Source organism: Oncorhynchus keta, chromosome 12 (assembly GCF_023373465.1).
Source record: "Oncorhynchus keta strain PuntledgeMale-10-30-2019 chromosome 12, Oket_V2, whole genome shotgun sequence".
Classification (NCBI taxonomy): Eukaryota; Metazoa; Chordata; class Actinopteri; order Salmoniformes; family Salmonidae; genus Oncorhynchus; species Oncorhynchus keta.
Window position 1 is genome coordinate 4,522,154 of NC_068432.1, and position 16,479 is coordinate 4,538,632.

A 16,479-nucleotide genomic window follows, 5' to 3' on the forward strand; every position below is an offset into this window, starting at 1 on the left:
TGAGAACATGTGAAATTCAGGTCACATGACGGCATGGTGAACACAGCAGCAGCCCCGGTATTTACTGGTATGTGACCTTTTTCACTACACCATTGGGTAATTGCTGTTGGCCTGGGCTGCTGAATCCAGGGAGTGTGTGTTGCGCAGATGAGTATGTACCCTTTGCTCCAACCCCAGATGCTAGCATACATGTGCAGTTAGTTTCAGTGAGAGGTATGAGGGAGTGAGCAAGGGAGTGAGGGAGCGAGAGCAAGAGAATCCACTTGGGCATAAGAATGTTATTTTGCGGCCCAGATTTTACCTGTGTGTGTAGATGGAAATTCAATTACATAGATTGCATGCATCATGTAGCTTAGCTTTGGATTTCTGTCCGAGGCCTAGAGGATATAGGGCACTTCAAGTCCTTCACTTTATGTCATGTAAAAAAAATATATATATTTTAACTGCATGTAACCTCAGTCAGTTGGAAGACGGAAGGGAAATTCCATTCACACTTACAGTAAGCACAAGGGAGGGGAGATTTTGCGTGTCTCAATGCGAATAAAGATGACTTGATTGATTTCTTGACAACAGGAATGTTGTGCTATATGTATAATGACTGATAATGAATGATAATGTTTCCTGGAGAGTATTGAACTAGTGCAACCAAAATGAAGTTGTATTTTTGTTTGGAATGACCAGAAGAGGCAGGGGCCAAGTTGACTTACCCAGAAAATAATATTTTTGAGAACAACAGACCAAGCCTTCATTAAAAGTCTCAGCTATGAAGGACTCAAACTGTCAGGCTGCTGAGGCCTGTACTTTCCTGGTGCTGCCATTGGATAAATACTGTATATAAGCCTACAGGTCTGCTTGTGAACCCAAATTACATTGGTTGCAGCGGAGCTTGAGGCACTTATGTACAAGAATGTCTTACTTACGCCACTGAATTCATTACTTTCATTACCTTATTTTTGAAATACTTTTTTCATAACCCGTTTTTTAAAGCAACTATGAGCCCTTGGTAGCTGACCAGAGAGCCTCATGAAAGCAAGAGTCAAATAAATAAATGTTCAAAAAACCTGGGCTTGGAAGAGCATCTGTTTTTTGAAATGACACTGCCTCTGAATCAAGAAATGGTGTTATTAATGCATTTGTCACACAGCAGTTGGAAGAAGAGAGGAGGAAGAGAGCAACAGGCCAGCTTTAGTAGAGCTTGACACTGAGTCACCACTTCAACCCATCCAACTTTGCTGCTCCATTTCCAGTCCTTGACAGGTTCCCTCGGGCCTGCGCTGTGAGGTCAAATGGCTCTGCTAAGTTCGGCAGCCTGATCAAAAGGTTGTTTCTAAACAGGCCCTGCTCCAAGTTCAGGGTGGTGTCAGCGCCCGGCGGACAGAAACCCAGCAGGCCAGGGTCTTATTGAAACATGTCACGTTTCCCTTAGATGGCCTGTATATCTTCGGCCTATTGAGTCTCAATGAAGACATGGACCGGCTGTGGCGAATCTCACCTCCCAACCCCTGAGTCTTCCCTCCTCACGCCCACACTCCTCGCCTCCTTTTCCTCTCTGATCCCTCCTCACGCCCACACTCCTCGCCTCATTTTCCTCTCTGATCCCTCTTCACGCCCACACTCCTCGCCTCCTTTTCCTCTCTGATCCCTCTTCACGCCCACCCCTCCCTCATTTTCCTCTCTGATCCCTCGTCACGCCCACACTCCTCGCCTCATTTTCCTCTCTGATCCCTCTTCACGCCCACACTCCTCGCCTCATTTTCCTCTCTGATCCCTCCTCACGCCCACACTCCTCGCCTCCTTTTCCTCTCTGATCCCTCTTCACGCCCACACTCCTCGCCTCCTTTTCCTCTCTGATCCCTCCTCACGCCCACTCTCCTCGCCTCCTTTTCCTCTCTGATCCCTCTTCACGCCCACACTCCTCGCCTCCTTTTCCTCTCTGATCCCTCCTCACGCCCACACTCCTCGCCTCCTTTTCCTCTCTGATCCCTCTTCACGCCCACACTCCTCGCCTCCTTTTCCTCTCTGATCCCTCCTCACGCCCACACTCCTCGTCTCCTTTTCCTCTCTGATCCCTCCTCACGCCCACACTCCTCGCCTCATTTTCCTCTCTGATCCCTCTTCACGCCCACACTCCTCGCCTCCTTTTCCTCTCTGATCCCTCTTCACGCCCACACTCCTCGCCTCCTTTTCCTCTCTGATCCCTCTTCACGCCCACACTCCTCGCCTCCTTTTCCTCTCTGATCCCTCTTCACGCCCACACTCCTCGCCTCCTTTTCCTCTCTGATCCCTCTTCACGCCCACACTCCTCGCCTCCTTTTCCTCTCTGATCCCTCTTCACGCCCACTCTCCTCGCCTCCTTTTCCTCTCTGATCCCTCTTCACGCCCACTCTCCTCGCCTCCTTTTCCTCTCTGATCCCTCCTCACGCCCACTCTCCTCGCCTCCTTTTCCTCTCTGATCCCTCCTCACGCCCACACTCCTCGCCTCCTTTTCCTCTCTGATCCCTCCTCACGCCCACACTCCTCGCCTCCTTTTCCTCTCTGATCCCTCTTCACGCCCACACTCCTCGCCTCCTTTTCCTCTCTGATCCCTCTTCACGCCCACACTCCTCGCCTCCTTTTCCTCTCTGATCCCTCCTCATGCCCACTCTCCTCGCCTCCTTTTCCTCTCTGATCCCTCTTCACGCCCACTCTCCTCGCCTCCTTTTCCTCTCTGATCCCTCCTCACGCCCACTCTCCTCGCCTCCTTTTCCTCTCTGATCCCTCCTCACGCCCACTCTCCTCGCCTCCTTTTCCTCTCTGATCCCTCCTCACGCCCACTCTCCTCGCCTCCTTTTCCTCTTTCCCTTGAAGAAAGAAGTGGTGGTTGCAAAGAGCTGCGAGACAGACAACGGTTATTCGTTTCCACGAGAGCCTGTGGAAAGAGCCCTGCTGGGCTGGCAGGTTCAACATAGAGAAGTAATGAGACCTGAGGAAGGAGAGAGACTGTAGGGAGATTGTTATTTAATGCTGCTCTTTAATTGTTTATTCTTATCTCTTACTTTTTTTTGTGGTATTTTCTTTAAACTGCATTGTTGGTTAAGGACTTGTAAGTAAGCATTTCACTGTAAGGTTGTATTCAGTGCATGTGACAAATAAGATTTGATTTGATTTGAGAGAGAAACAAAGAGAGACAGAGAGACAGAGAGAAAGATAGCCTGGTGGAGGTGCCTCTGTTTCCCTGGTCTGACTGCCTGGACAGTGAGTCAGAGCTGAGGAATTATGAATGGGACAGGGATTGTAAATATAGTACTCCTACTAGGAAAGAGAAGAAAAAAAACAGCCAAAGATAGGGAAAATCCCTCCCGTCCTCCACTTCTGTTGTGGTCGTAAATGGCACATCAAGGGAGCCAGTGGAGTCAGGAGGGGAGGCAACAGCTCTGCTGCAGTCATTGATCTTGTCATCTCACAGACCAACAATCTACTAAGTGACCGCCAGGTCTGGTGAGAAGACCCCATACGTGTGGTTTTAAAAACCACTTTGTCTCCCGAGACCAGAGACGACATTTGATCTCGTCTCATATTACACCAATAACGAAGTAGCAGCTTGATGGTTTTGATTTATAACAGTGTATTATTAAAAAACTGGTTTCAGTTAGGGATCAAGAGGAGTTGAGATGCATTTGATAACAACAGGGAGGCCTCAATCTGGCAAGAGGTAATGCTGTTGATCAGCATCTTGGTCTGAGGGTAGTTTCTCCCCTTTAGTCAATGCAGCATGAAATCCCTGCACAGCCAAAATAAACCATCCACATCCACCGCCTCAACCAAATCAGGAAATTAAAAACCAGCAGAGTCAGACAGCGGAAAATCTGACCGAAGGGAAGGTTTGTCGAAACTCATAATGATACCCTGACACTGGGCCATTTCATTTGAGAGACTTCTCTCGTCTTTATTCGACAGTGATATACACACACACACTCTTATTTATGAGCAAGGGGAGTAGGAGAAGGATATTCAATTTGACGTAAAATAAAAGCGTGCTCATTGACCAGTTGTCTCTTGGCACTGGAGGCCAGCGAGGAGAGAGTAAAAGGCCATTGGTCTGCACGGCTCTGATCACTCGCAGACCGTCTCCACTAATCCCTCACACACTGACTCAATATTGGAGGGACACGCTAAACTGGATCACGAAAAACAATATGCTCCATTGTGCCTGTCCTATTGGTGCGTATCAGATTGTCTGCTGCCTACTCCGTCAGTCTCTCTGCCTCTCAAACGTTTCCACTCATAAATCTACACTACATGACCAAAAGTATGTGGACACCTGCTCATCATTCATCACTCCAGAGAACGTGTTTCCACTGCTGCAGAGTCCAATAGTGGTGAGCTTTACACCACTCCAGCAGACGCTTGGAAGTGCGCATGGTGATCTTAGGCTTGTGTGCGGCTACTCATCCATGGAAACCCACTTCATGAATCTCCCGACGAACAGGTATTGTGTTGACCTTGCATCCAGAGGCAGTTTGGAACTCGGTAGTGAGTGTGACAGATGATTTTTACATGCTTCAGCACTCGGTGGTCCTGTTCTGTGAGCTTGTGTTACTTACCACTTCGTGGCTGAGCCGTTGTTTCTCCTAAATGTTTCCACTTCACAATAACAGCACTTGTCTATGGAGATTGCATGGCTGTGTGCTCAATTATATACACCTGTCAGCAACGGGTGTGGCTGAAATAGCCGGGTCCCCTTATTTGAACGGGTGTCCACATACTTTTGTATATATAGTGTGTGTCCTCCTTGACATGTTCTATGGTTCCTTGTATTAAAGCAAATGTAATGTGCCACCAATTGACTTGCTCAATAGAGCATTCATAATATGAATTCATATTATGTATCCAAGGAAACAAACATCCTGGGATATAAAGTGTTGTATCCTTGGAAAAGAGAGAGGGTTGGATGGATGTCCTCGGCATAGATCGTCCCACTCTGTCTGCAGCTCATCCATCAAACACTTACCCATAAAGCAGCCTTGATACGAACACCTCTGCGATCATTTCTGAGGCATTGCCTCACCCGCCACAGCCATGCCAGCTGAATCCGGAGTGACCTCATCCTTCAGTTGTGAAATTTCCACTAGTGGAGAACTCAGAGGCCTCATTGTTGCCTCCTGCTCCAGAGGCCTGCCTGCGTTCACGTACGTAGGTGAGACTACTGACCGACTGATCAGGTGAAGGAGTGGAGGGAAACACGTCTTTGTTCCTCTACACACGCACATTGCACTCTGCTGCCTCGCTGGGGCCATTGTGATGTCATGGCATTGCCCTTTTGAAAGCTGAGCGGTTGGCCCATATACTGTCACAGCAAATGGTCTAGCAACGAGACACCCCCCTTCGACATGATTCAGGAATTCCAAAAAAGCATTAAAAACTCCCTCAGAAGTCTGTTTTTCTATGTGGAGGCGAGAGTCATTTACTTCCCCCTTCCCAACGGTGTGCCATTAAGCAAGCTATATAATGCCATTTCATTTGTATTGCATATATTTTTACTCCCCTATGGTTTCATAGGAATCTTGCTAAAGCAATTTTCTCTCCATGTCTGGGGTGTGGAGCACAGGCCATACATTAAGACTAGTCTATTGTATTAACACAGGAAAAAAGTACAATACAGTATAAGAATTGCAAAATATTTTGTATTTACAGTACATGGATTGGCCCAGCCATGATAGGCAAACTACTTTGTGATGAATGAAAGACAATGGGGTTTATTGTACAAAGTCACCTGACACAGAGCACACAACAATTTTTGACCCCTTTACCATCTTGTTGTTCACTCGGATGGCTGTCTCAGCATGGTGAACTAAACTAATAACAAGGAATACTGTGGGATTATGCTACAAATATCTGTGCCTGTATTCGTGTTAGACACAGTACAGGAGATTGGGACTAAGATTCTCTCTGCATTTTTGTCAAAATTGAGTTATTGTCATAGTCTTGTTCTGTTCAATGTTATCTACCTTCAGTGCCTTCAGAAAGTATTCACACCCCTTGCCTTATTCCAGATTTTGTCACTGGCCTACACACAATACCCCATAAAGTGAACGTGGAATTATGTTTTTAGAAATGTTCATAAATGTTCAAAAATTATTTTTAAATGAAAATTGAAATGTCTTGAGTCAATAAGTATTCAACCCCTTTGTTATTGCAAGCCTAAATACGTTCACTAGTAAACATGTGCTTAACAAGTCACATTATTGTAAGGTTCTGTATTTATTTTCTTAGTCAACCTTGTGTTCTGTTTCTTTGTGTTCTTGAACGTAGCCTGTTACTTTGTGTTCTTGAACGTAGCCCTGTCTTTAATTTTTGTTCATTGATTTCACCTGTGTTAGTTACTCACCTGGTCTCATCAGCTGCTATTTAGTTCAATTCATTCTGTTTGTGCCTTTGAGGTATTGTTCGTTTTGACTCTACTAAGCATTTTCGTAGCTTGTTTGTGAGAACCAGTTATAGCCTTCAGTCCTAGTTTTGATTCCCTGCCTGTTTGCCTACCTGTGTATGACCATTGCCTGCCTGTGACCATGATTCCTGCCTCCTGCGAAGGCAAAATCAACACCTGCCACGCTCTGTGCGTGAATCTACAAATTTTTCTCCCTGAGTATTCATTACAGAATACCTCACCTAAAGATGGAATGGATTCAGCGGAGCTACAGTGGCGCCTAACCCAGCAAGAGGAGCGTATGGTGGAAATCTGCCTTCTTCTCTGCCAGCCTATCCCTACTCCTCCGATGCCAGTTATCGTAACCCATAGCCCTCCTCCATTCATATCCATGCCTGGAAAATATGACGGTTCACCTGGGAAATGTCAGTGATTTCTGATACAATGCAGCAAATATATTGAGCACAACCCCACTAACTTCGCCACTGACAAGAGCAGGTTGGATTTTGTTGTCTCTAATCACAGGCAAAGCCCTGGATTGGGCCACCACCATATGGACTGCCAACAGCACAGAACTCGGATCCGAGACCCATTTCCACACTCTCGTCAAAGAGGTATTCGCTCACTCTCCCTCAGGTCGTCCTATAGGAGACCTCCTCATAGAACTTCAACAAGGATGCAATTCAGCTGCTGAGTATGCCCCCGAGTTCCGCACCATGGCTGCAGGGAGTAGATGGAGTGAGGCTGCTTTACTTACTGTCTACTGACGAGAGCTCAACAGGGAACTTCAGACGGAGCTGGCCTGTGGAGTCGTTCTTCAGGATTTAAATCAATACATTCCTATGACCATCTCCATCGACCACTTCATCGCCAACAAACTCTGCCACCCAGGAACCCGAAACCTTCTCTTTCCATGATTTCTCCTGTCCGAGTCTTCCAGAGCCCATGCAGTTGGGCCATGCTCCTCTCCCATGTATCGAACGTCAAAGGTGGATCCAAGAAGGGCTCTGCCTATACTGTGGAGGGAAAGATCATCTACTCAGCCGTTGCTCTGCCACCCACCCACAGAGAGATGAGAAGGGTCCCTCTGCGGCCATGCGGGTAGGCGTGTCCTTACTTCCAAATATCTCCCAGAAGCAATTCTCCACCCCAGTATTGATAACCATGAAGGGGGTTACTAACTACATAGATGGCTTGATAGATTTGGGAGCAGCAGGTCATTTTATCGATTACCAGCTCGTACAAGAGCTTACATTGATCTAACACGGTCACCCCTCCTTTAAGGATTAACACCCTGGACAGGCAGCCATTGGGCACGGGCTTCATTATACACCTGACAGTGTGTCAACCTCCATACCATCTGAATCCACCCAGTACAGCAAAATGAAGGGCTCCACTCTGCCACCACATCACCCAGGGGGATGAGCTATTGACTTACTTCCTGGAGTGTACCCACCGAAGGGCTGTGTTTACACCCTATCCTGGAAAAGGAGGCAAAGGAGAACTACATTGACACACTCAAACGGTTTCATTCGTCCTCCTTCCCCGGCTGCGTCCAGCTTCTTCTTCGTTGGAAAAAAGATCAGTGGTCTCCGTCCATGTATTGATTACCTTTCCCTGAATTACTTCATGATCAAGAACCGATTCCCTCTTCCTCTGATCCCAGCGACCCTTGAACAAGTGGGCCGCGCCAACATCTATACACAACTCAACCTGCGACGGGCATATAACCTTGTCCGTATACGTGAAGGCGACAAATGGAAGACTGCCTTCATCACCGCACAAGGGCACTACGAATACCTGGTCATGCCCTACGGCCTTACTAATGCCCCCCACTGTCTTCCAATCCTTTATGAACAAGGTTTTCCAGGATATGATCAACCGCTCCTTGAAGGAACACTTGCGGCATGTGCAAAAGGTTCTTCAACGGCTCCTTGACCATAACCTTTGAATACTGAAAAGAGCACCTTCCATGTAACCTCTGTAAACTTCCTCGGTTTCGAACTGACACCTGGAGGGGTCAGCATGGATGAGCACAAAGTCACCGCCATCAGTAACTGGCCGACACCCTCCACCGTTAACCTCGCTAGGGTATGTGGGACGCTAGCTCATTATAAAAATTCAGAAAACAAAACATATTTTACATAGGTTTAAATATTAAGTTCTTGTTAAACCAACCACAGTGTCATATTTCTAAAATGCTTTTCGGCGAAGCATACCTAGCCCAGAACATACCTAGCCCAGAACATACCTAGCCCAGAACATACCTAGCCCAGTTGACAAATTATTACAAACCGTAACCAGCCAAGCAGAAGCGTTACAAAACTCAGAAATGGAGATAAAATGAATTCCTTACCTTTGATGATCTTCATATGGTGTCAATCAAAAGACATTCATTTACTCAATAAATATTCCTTTTGTTTGATGAAGTCTCTGTATATTCAAAAAAAAAGTTTTGTTAGCGCGTTTTCTTCAGTAATCCACAGGCTCAAACTCAGTCAAAACAATCAGACAACAAATCCAAATTGTATCCGTAAAGTTCATAGAAACATGTCAAACGATGTTTATATTCAATCCTCAGGGTGTTTTTAGCTTAGTAATATTTCAACCGGACAATAACGTCGTCAATATAAAAGGTAAACAAGAAATGCACATGCGCCTGAAAAAAAAACTCTGGTCTTACTCCCTCATTTATAAGAATACAAGCCTGAAACGATTTCTAAAGACTGATGACATCTAGTGGAAGGCATAGGAACTGCAAATGGAGTCCTAAGTCAATGGATACTGTAATGACATTGAATAGAAAACTACAAAAACAAAACTACTTCCTGAATGGATTTTTCTCAGGTTTTCACCTGCTAAATCAGTTATGTTATACTCATAGACACTATTTTAACAGTTTTGGAAACTTTAGTGTTTTCTATCCAAATCTACCAGTTACATGCATATCATATATTCTGGGCCCGAGTAGCAGGCCATTTAATTTGGGCATGCTTTTCATCCAAAAATTCAGAATGCTGCCCCCTACCCTAGAGAGGTTAAGGAACTCCAACGTTTCATTGGGTTATCCAACTACTATTGCCGGTTCATTCGGAACTTCAGTTCTACTGCCACTCCCATCATTGACCTTAGCAGACCCCGGACCCCACCCTGACTGCTTTCAACAACTTGAAACACCTCTTCGCCTCAGCTCTTGTCCTTCGCCAATCTGGTCCAACCCTTCCTTTCACACTGAAGGTGGATGCCTCTGGAGTAGGAGCCATAATCTCTCAGTGGGTGGGAACACCTCAAATCACATCCCTGTGCCTTCTTCTCCAGGAAGTTATCCTCCGCTGAGAGGAATTACGATGTGTGGAAAAGAACTCCTCGCCATCAAGCTGTTCCTCATGGAGTGGCATCACTGGAGGGCACACAACATCCCTTCCTCATCCTAACAGGTTGTACTCTAGAATATATCAGAGGGGCCAAGAGTTTAAACTCCAGACAAGCTCGCTGGGCTCTTCACACGCTTCCATTTTCATGTTACTTACATCCCTGGAAAGAGAAACGTAAAAGCTGATGCGCTCTCCCGCCAGTTTGACCTTCCGACCAGTAACTCAGACCCTACATCCATTCTTCCTTCCTCTTGCATTATGGGACCGGAACAGTGGGAGATTCACTCTGCCATACAAGAAGCCCTAACCTCAGACCTGGCTTCTCCTGAGACACCAGCTAGGAAGAGCGACGTACCAGCAGCTGTTAGACCCCCAACTGATGCAATGGTGGCACACGTCCTTGGAGTCAGGACTTCCAGGCATTACACGAACCACGAACTTCTAGCTAGTAACTTCTGGTGGTCCTCACTGGCATTTTGAAGTAAGGGATTACGTACTCCTGTCCAGTCTGCTCCCAAACCAAATCCCTCGTCATCTCCCTTCCGGTAAGCTTCAGCCTTTGCCAATCCCTTACAGACCCTGGTAACACATAGCTGTTGACTTCATCACAGACCTTCTGAATCCTCTGGTAACAGCACCATCCTTGTCATAGTAGACAGTTTTTCAAAAAAGTGTCTGGTTCCTCTGATGCACTGAGGTAAAACTACAAAAAATGTAGCGAAATTCACTGTCCTGAATACAAAGCGTTATATTTGGGGCCAGCACATCACGGAGTACCACTTCACATTTGCATGTTATGGGTATGCTTGTCATCAGCAAGGACTATGGAGATTTTTAGGATAAATGTAATAAAGCAAAGTACAGGCAAAATCATAGAGGAAAACCTGGTTGTCTGCTTTCCAGCAGATGAGATGAATTCACTTTTCAGCTGGACAATAACCTAAAACACAAGGCCAAATATACACTGGCGTTGGTTGCCAAGATGACATTAAATGTTCCTAAGTGACCTATTTACAGTTTTGACTTAAATCAGCTTAATCTATGGCAAGACTTGAATGGCTGTCTAGCAATAATCAACTAACTTGGCAAAGCTTTAATTTTTTAAAATAAATATTGCAAATATTGTACAATCCTGGTGTGGAACTCTCTGAAACTTAACCAGAAAGACTCACTGCTGTATTCGCTGCCAAATAAATTAGCAAAAATGTCAAATATATTTGAACTTTGTCATTGTGCGTACATTTGGAATAAGGGGGGTATGAATACTTTCTGAAGGCACTGTAGTACTCTAAATCCCCCAATTTATGTTAAAGAGAATGCAAGATAAAAAAAAAATAGCTGACACCATTCAAACCAATGAGGGTTTTGGAACTTTAAAGACAATTATCTCAAGATAGAACCTTATAGTCCCAAGTTTCATGCTTGACGAAAGACCGGCATACAGCGAAGCTATGTTTTGCTATATTACACTTGTTCTTTCATGAAAATTAAATATTTTTAGTAATTTAATTTGAATTTGGTGCTCTGCAATTCAGCAGATGTTGACTATAATGATCCCGCTAACGGGATGGGTGCATCAAGAAGTTAATGTGAGTCTGGAAGGAGAGTTTAGTCTAACCAGACACCTAGATATTTGTAGTTGTCGACATATTCTAAGTCAGAACCGTCCAGAGGAGTGATGCTGGACGGGTGGGTAGGTGTGGGTAGCGATCGGTTGAGGAGCATGCATTTAGTTTTGCTTGCATTTAAGAGCAGTTGGAGGCCATGGAAGGAGAGTTGTATGGCATCGAAGCTTGTTTGGAGGTTAGTTTAACATTGTCCAAAGAAGGGCCAGAATTATACAGAATGGTGTCGTCTGCATAGAGGTGGATCAGAGAATCACTAACAGCAAGAGCGACATCATTGATGTATACAGAGAAAAGAGTCGGCCCGAGGATTGAACCCTGTGGCACCCCCATAGACTGCCAGAGGTCTGGACAACAGGGCCTCTGATTTGACACACTGAACTCTGTCAGAGATGTAGTTGGTGAACCAGGCGAGGCAGTCATTTGAGGAACCAAGGCTTTTGAGTCTGCCAATAAGAATGTGATGATTGACAGAGTCGAAAGCCTTGGCCAGGTCGATGAATACAGCTGCACAGTATTGTCTCTTATCGATGGCAGTTATCATATGGTTTAGGACCTTGAGCGTGGCTTAGGAGCACCCATGACCAGCTCGGAAGCCAGATTGAATAGCGGAGAAGGTACGGTGGGATTCGAAATGGTCGGTGATCTGTTTGTTAACTTGGCATTCGAAGACCTTAGAATGGCAGGTTAGGATGGATATAGGTCTGTAGCAGTTTGGGTCTAGAGTGTCTCCCCCACGGCAGCTTTCCAATCTTTGGGGATCTCATACGATACGAAAGAGGTTGAGTATGCTAGTAATAGAGGTTGCAACAATTTCTGCGGTTAATTTTAGAAAGAGAGGTTCCAGATTGTGGCCTGGCTGATTTGTAGGGGTCCAGATTTTTCAGCACTTTCAGAACATCCGCTATCTAGATTTGGGTGAAGGAGCAATGGGGAGGCTTGGGCAAGTTGCAGTGAGGGGTGCAGGACGGTTGCCCGGGGTAGGGGTAGCCAGGTGGAAAGCATGGCCAGCCGTAGAAAAATTATTATCGAAATGATCAATTATCGCAGATTTATCGGTGGTGACAGTGTTTCCTAGCCTCAGTGCAGTGGGCATCTGGGAGGAGGTGTTCTTATTCTCCATGGACTTTACAGTGTCCCAAAACCATTTGGAGTTAGTGCTACAGGATGCACATTTCCGTTTGAAAAGGGTAGCCTTTGCTTTCCTAACTGGCTGTGTATATTGGTTCCTATCTTCCCTGAAAAGATGCATATCGCGGAGGCCATTCGATGCTAATTCAGTGGGCTTGGTTCAGTCCTAAAGTATGTAATCAGAGACTGTTATATTGAGTGGTATTGAAGTGAATAAAAAAGGAATCATGAGAAATTTTTGCCAAGGGTCGTGAGTTCATGCCATAGTTTTCCTGTTGATGTGCAGTAGAGATGACATTATCACTAAAGTGTATTGGAATGTGGCCCGTGTTACGCCTGCTAAACACAAACACATGCTGAGAAGAAACCTGACCCTTGATACTGTGTAAAATGAAGAAGTGAAGCTTATTTTGGAGCACAGTCAAATATTTCATCCCCGGATCATATCCCGGTAATATTTAGCAGTGGTTAGTGATATTTAATACGAAAGTTCAAGTCATCATCTTTTTTTCGCTTACTTAACTGTATTATGGTGTATGTGTCATGAGTTTAGTCCATTTTCATTCCACTCCAGCATAATCATATCCAGTAATAACAGAATTTAATAGCATCTTCTTAGTGACTGCTGTGAGCAAATGACCTGTGAACACAAGTTGATACGAGCAGATATGACGGCTTTAAAAGCCCCTTAGTATTTTATAGATACAAAGTCCTTGTTTATCTAACCCTAGCCTCTCTTTCCTGGGTATTGTCTTTCAGGTCAGGAGACAAAGTCTGGTCTCCAAATGTTATTGAAGATGGCAAGACAAGTCCATACATGGCCACATTGGAGTCTGAGTCACCACAGGTATGAGCTGCACTTGTTTACATGCAAATAAGAGCCATAGATACGATTATATACACTGAACCAAAATATAAATGGAACAATTTCAAAGATTTTACTGAGTACAGTTCACATAGGGAATTCATTAGGCCCTAATCTATGGATTTCACATGACTGGGAATACAGATATTGATCTGTTGGTCATAGATACCTTAAAAAAAGGTAGATGGATGGATCACAAGTCAGTATCTGGTGTTACCACTATTTGCCTCATGTAGCGTGACACATCTCCTTCGCATAGAGTTGATCAGGCTGTTGATTGTGGAATGTTGTCCCACTCCTCTTCAATGGCTGTTGCTGGATATTGGCGGAAACTGGAACACGCTGTCGTACACGTCGATCCAGAGCATCCCAAACATGCTCAATGGGTGACATGTCTGGTGAGTATGGAATTATGTACAGATCCTGGCAACATGGGGTTAAAACATTAGGGTATGGCACGAATGAATGGCACGACAATGGGCCTCAGGATCTCATCACAGTATCTTTGCATTCAAATTGTGATCGATAAAATGCAATTGTGTTCGTTGTCTGTAATTTATGCCTGTCCATACAATAACCCCACCGCCACCATGGGGTACTCTGTTCACAACGTTAACATCAGCGAACCGCTTGCCCACAGAACGCCTGTGTAGTTGTTTACGACACCGTACTGCAGTCAGGTAAAGACCCCAATGAGCACGCAGATGAGCTTCCCTGAGACGGTTTCTGACAGTTTGTGCAGAAATTCTTTGGTTGTGCGAACCCATAGTTTTATCATCTGTCTGGGAGGCTGATCTCAGACAACGCAGGTGAAGAAGCCAGATGTGGAGTTCCTGGGCTAGCGTGGTTACACGTGGTCTGCGGTGTGAGGCCGGTTGGACCTGCTGCTAAATTCTCTAAAATGATAATGTAGAGACGGCTTATGGTAGATAAATTATCATGACATTTTCTGGCAACAGCTCTGGTGGACATTCCTGCAGTCAGCATGCCAATTGCACGCTCCCTCAAAACTTAAGACATCTATGGCAGCGTGTTGTGTGACAACTGCACATTTTAGAGTGGCCTTTTCTGCTTCCTAGCACAAGGTGCACCTGTGTAAAGATTCTGTTTAATCGGCTTCTTGATATGCCACACCTCTAAGGTGGATGGATTATCTTGGGAAAGGACAAATGCTCATTAACAGGTATGTAAACACATTTTTGCATGAAACTTGTTTTTTTGCGCATGCAACATTGCGCATAAAACATGTGACCAACACTTTACATGTTGTTTATATTTTTGTTCAGTGTAGATTATCTTCTGATACACTGCTGCCTCGATGGTTCCCAAAATAAATGGTCCAGAAGCCGAGGCGTGCCCGGTGAACTTTGCAGCGTTTTCTGATACTGAATAGAGGGTGAAGCAAAGTGTAACCAAAACAAGCAGACAATGAGCGTATTGTGGCTGGGACTTCTGAGAAGTGACCATTAATCTCTTATTGTTGCCATTGGTTGTCATGTTGGGGCGCTTTCCCATGTCCCAGTCTCTTCAGTGTAGCGATCCCTGTAAACTGGGCTGACTGGTCACACAGAGGCCTGAAATGATTCCGTCACTTCATCAATTGAATGTTGACGCGATACACAGCAGACAGATTTATTGAGTTCCGCTTCAGTAGGCAGGCTGGTGGACATGTTGAATGAACGAGCTATACGAATGGTGGAAGGTTCAATAAGAGAACAAGTTAACTCTATCCCTGATGTGCATACGGTGAATGTTTTTTTTCCATGTAGCTGCGCCTAAGTTTACATCGTCTTTTTTTTTGTCTTCAGAAAGCAGCATAGACATTTTATTGCTTTAACACGCGTGACATCTAAGTCAAAGCCACTGATCCTTATCCTAAATATTCCTAATGTTCTTGGGTTACATGGTTGATATACTGCTCTTGTAAGCGTGGTAGTCATAACATATACGTCTTCCTAGTGATAAAGGAGGTGAAAGACCAACCCATTACAGCCTTCAGGCAATCCAGTGAGCCAGGCAGATTCCCTGAGAGGGGTCCTGGGGATTGGGAACGTTGTATTTCACCGTCTCGACACAAGCTGAAGTCTGAGCGAAGGGGGAACTATCAACTCAAACTCTGTATGTAAACGGAGACAGGCATGCTAGCAGTGCCTCCTGTGTGCGTATAATCGGAGAATGCTGCTCTACCTCCTGGATAAGTTAGAGGGAGGTTTGGAAACCTTGTATCCACTCTCTGCTCTCTACTGAAAGACTATCTACTTTTTAATAGACTTAAAGTTGAGAGCTAGAAACGGCAGAGTGAGTAAGTATCATTTGCTTTTGCTGGAGGCGTGTTAACATGAAAGGGAAACAGTTGGTTGGTCGGTCCCTTGAGCTAGGCTAAATGAGGACCTGAAATGGTCTCACCACACCAAGACCGTGGTGACGAAGGCGCAACAGCGCCTATACAACCTCAGGCTGCGGAAGAAATTTGGCATTGCCCCTAAAGAGCCTCGCAAATTTCTACAGATGCACAATTGAGAGCATACTGTTGGGCTGCATCACCACCTGGTACGGCAACTGCACCAACCTCAACTGCATGGCTATCCAGAGAATGGTGCAGCCAACGCAGCTCCGGGGCCCCGCTGCCTTCCCTCCAGCACTCGTGTCAAAGGAAGGGCAAGAAGATCATTAAGGACCTCAGCCACGAACTGTTCACTCAGCTACCGTCTGGCAGACGGAGACAATACAGGTGCATCAGAGCTAAGATGGAGAGACTAAGAAACAGCTTCTATCTCCAGGCCATCAAACTGTTGAACAGCCATCACTTGGTGATGCACACTCATTCACACAACACACACACACAAACTAGCACACACACACCTCGTACTCACAAACACATGCACATACACTCACACACATCACTCGCACAGTCACACACAGTCACACACAGTCAACGCTGCTGTCCCGTATTGTAGAGACATTAAACCACTGGACACTTCCCGTTTCACACTGTGTTTATATACACTCTGTATTCTCTAAATGGCTCTAATATATCTACTTCTGTACATCGTCATTCTTGTGTAAATTAATCTGGTG

At 45.3% G+C, this 16,479-nt stretch overlaps 1 protein-coding gene across 1 annotated transcript in view; it reads left to right on the forward strand.

The window, feature by feature from the left end:
- The window catches only part of LOC118391648 (solute carrier family 22 member 2-like), a 127,625-nt gene that overhangs the window by 26,640 nt on the left and 84,506 nt on the right, over positions 1 to 16,479 (forward strand). The window contains exon 3 of the mRNA XM_052457618.1: positions 13,296 to 13,383. Within this exon, the coding sequence (XP_052313578.1) occupies positions 13,296 to 13,383 (88 nt within the window). The remainder of the gene's footprint in view (positions 1 to 13,295; positions 13,384 to 16,479) is intronic.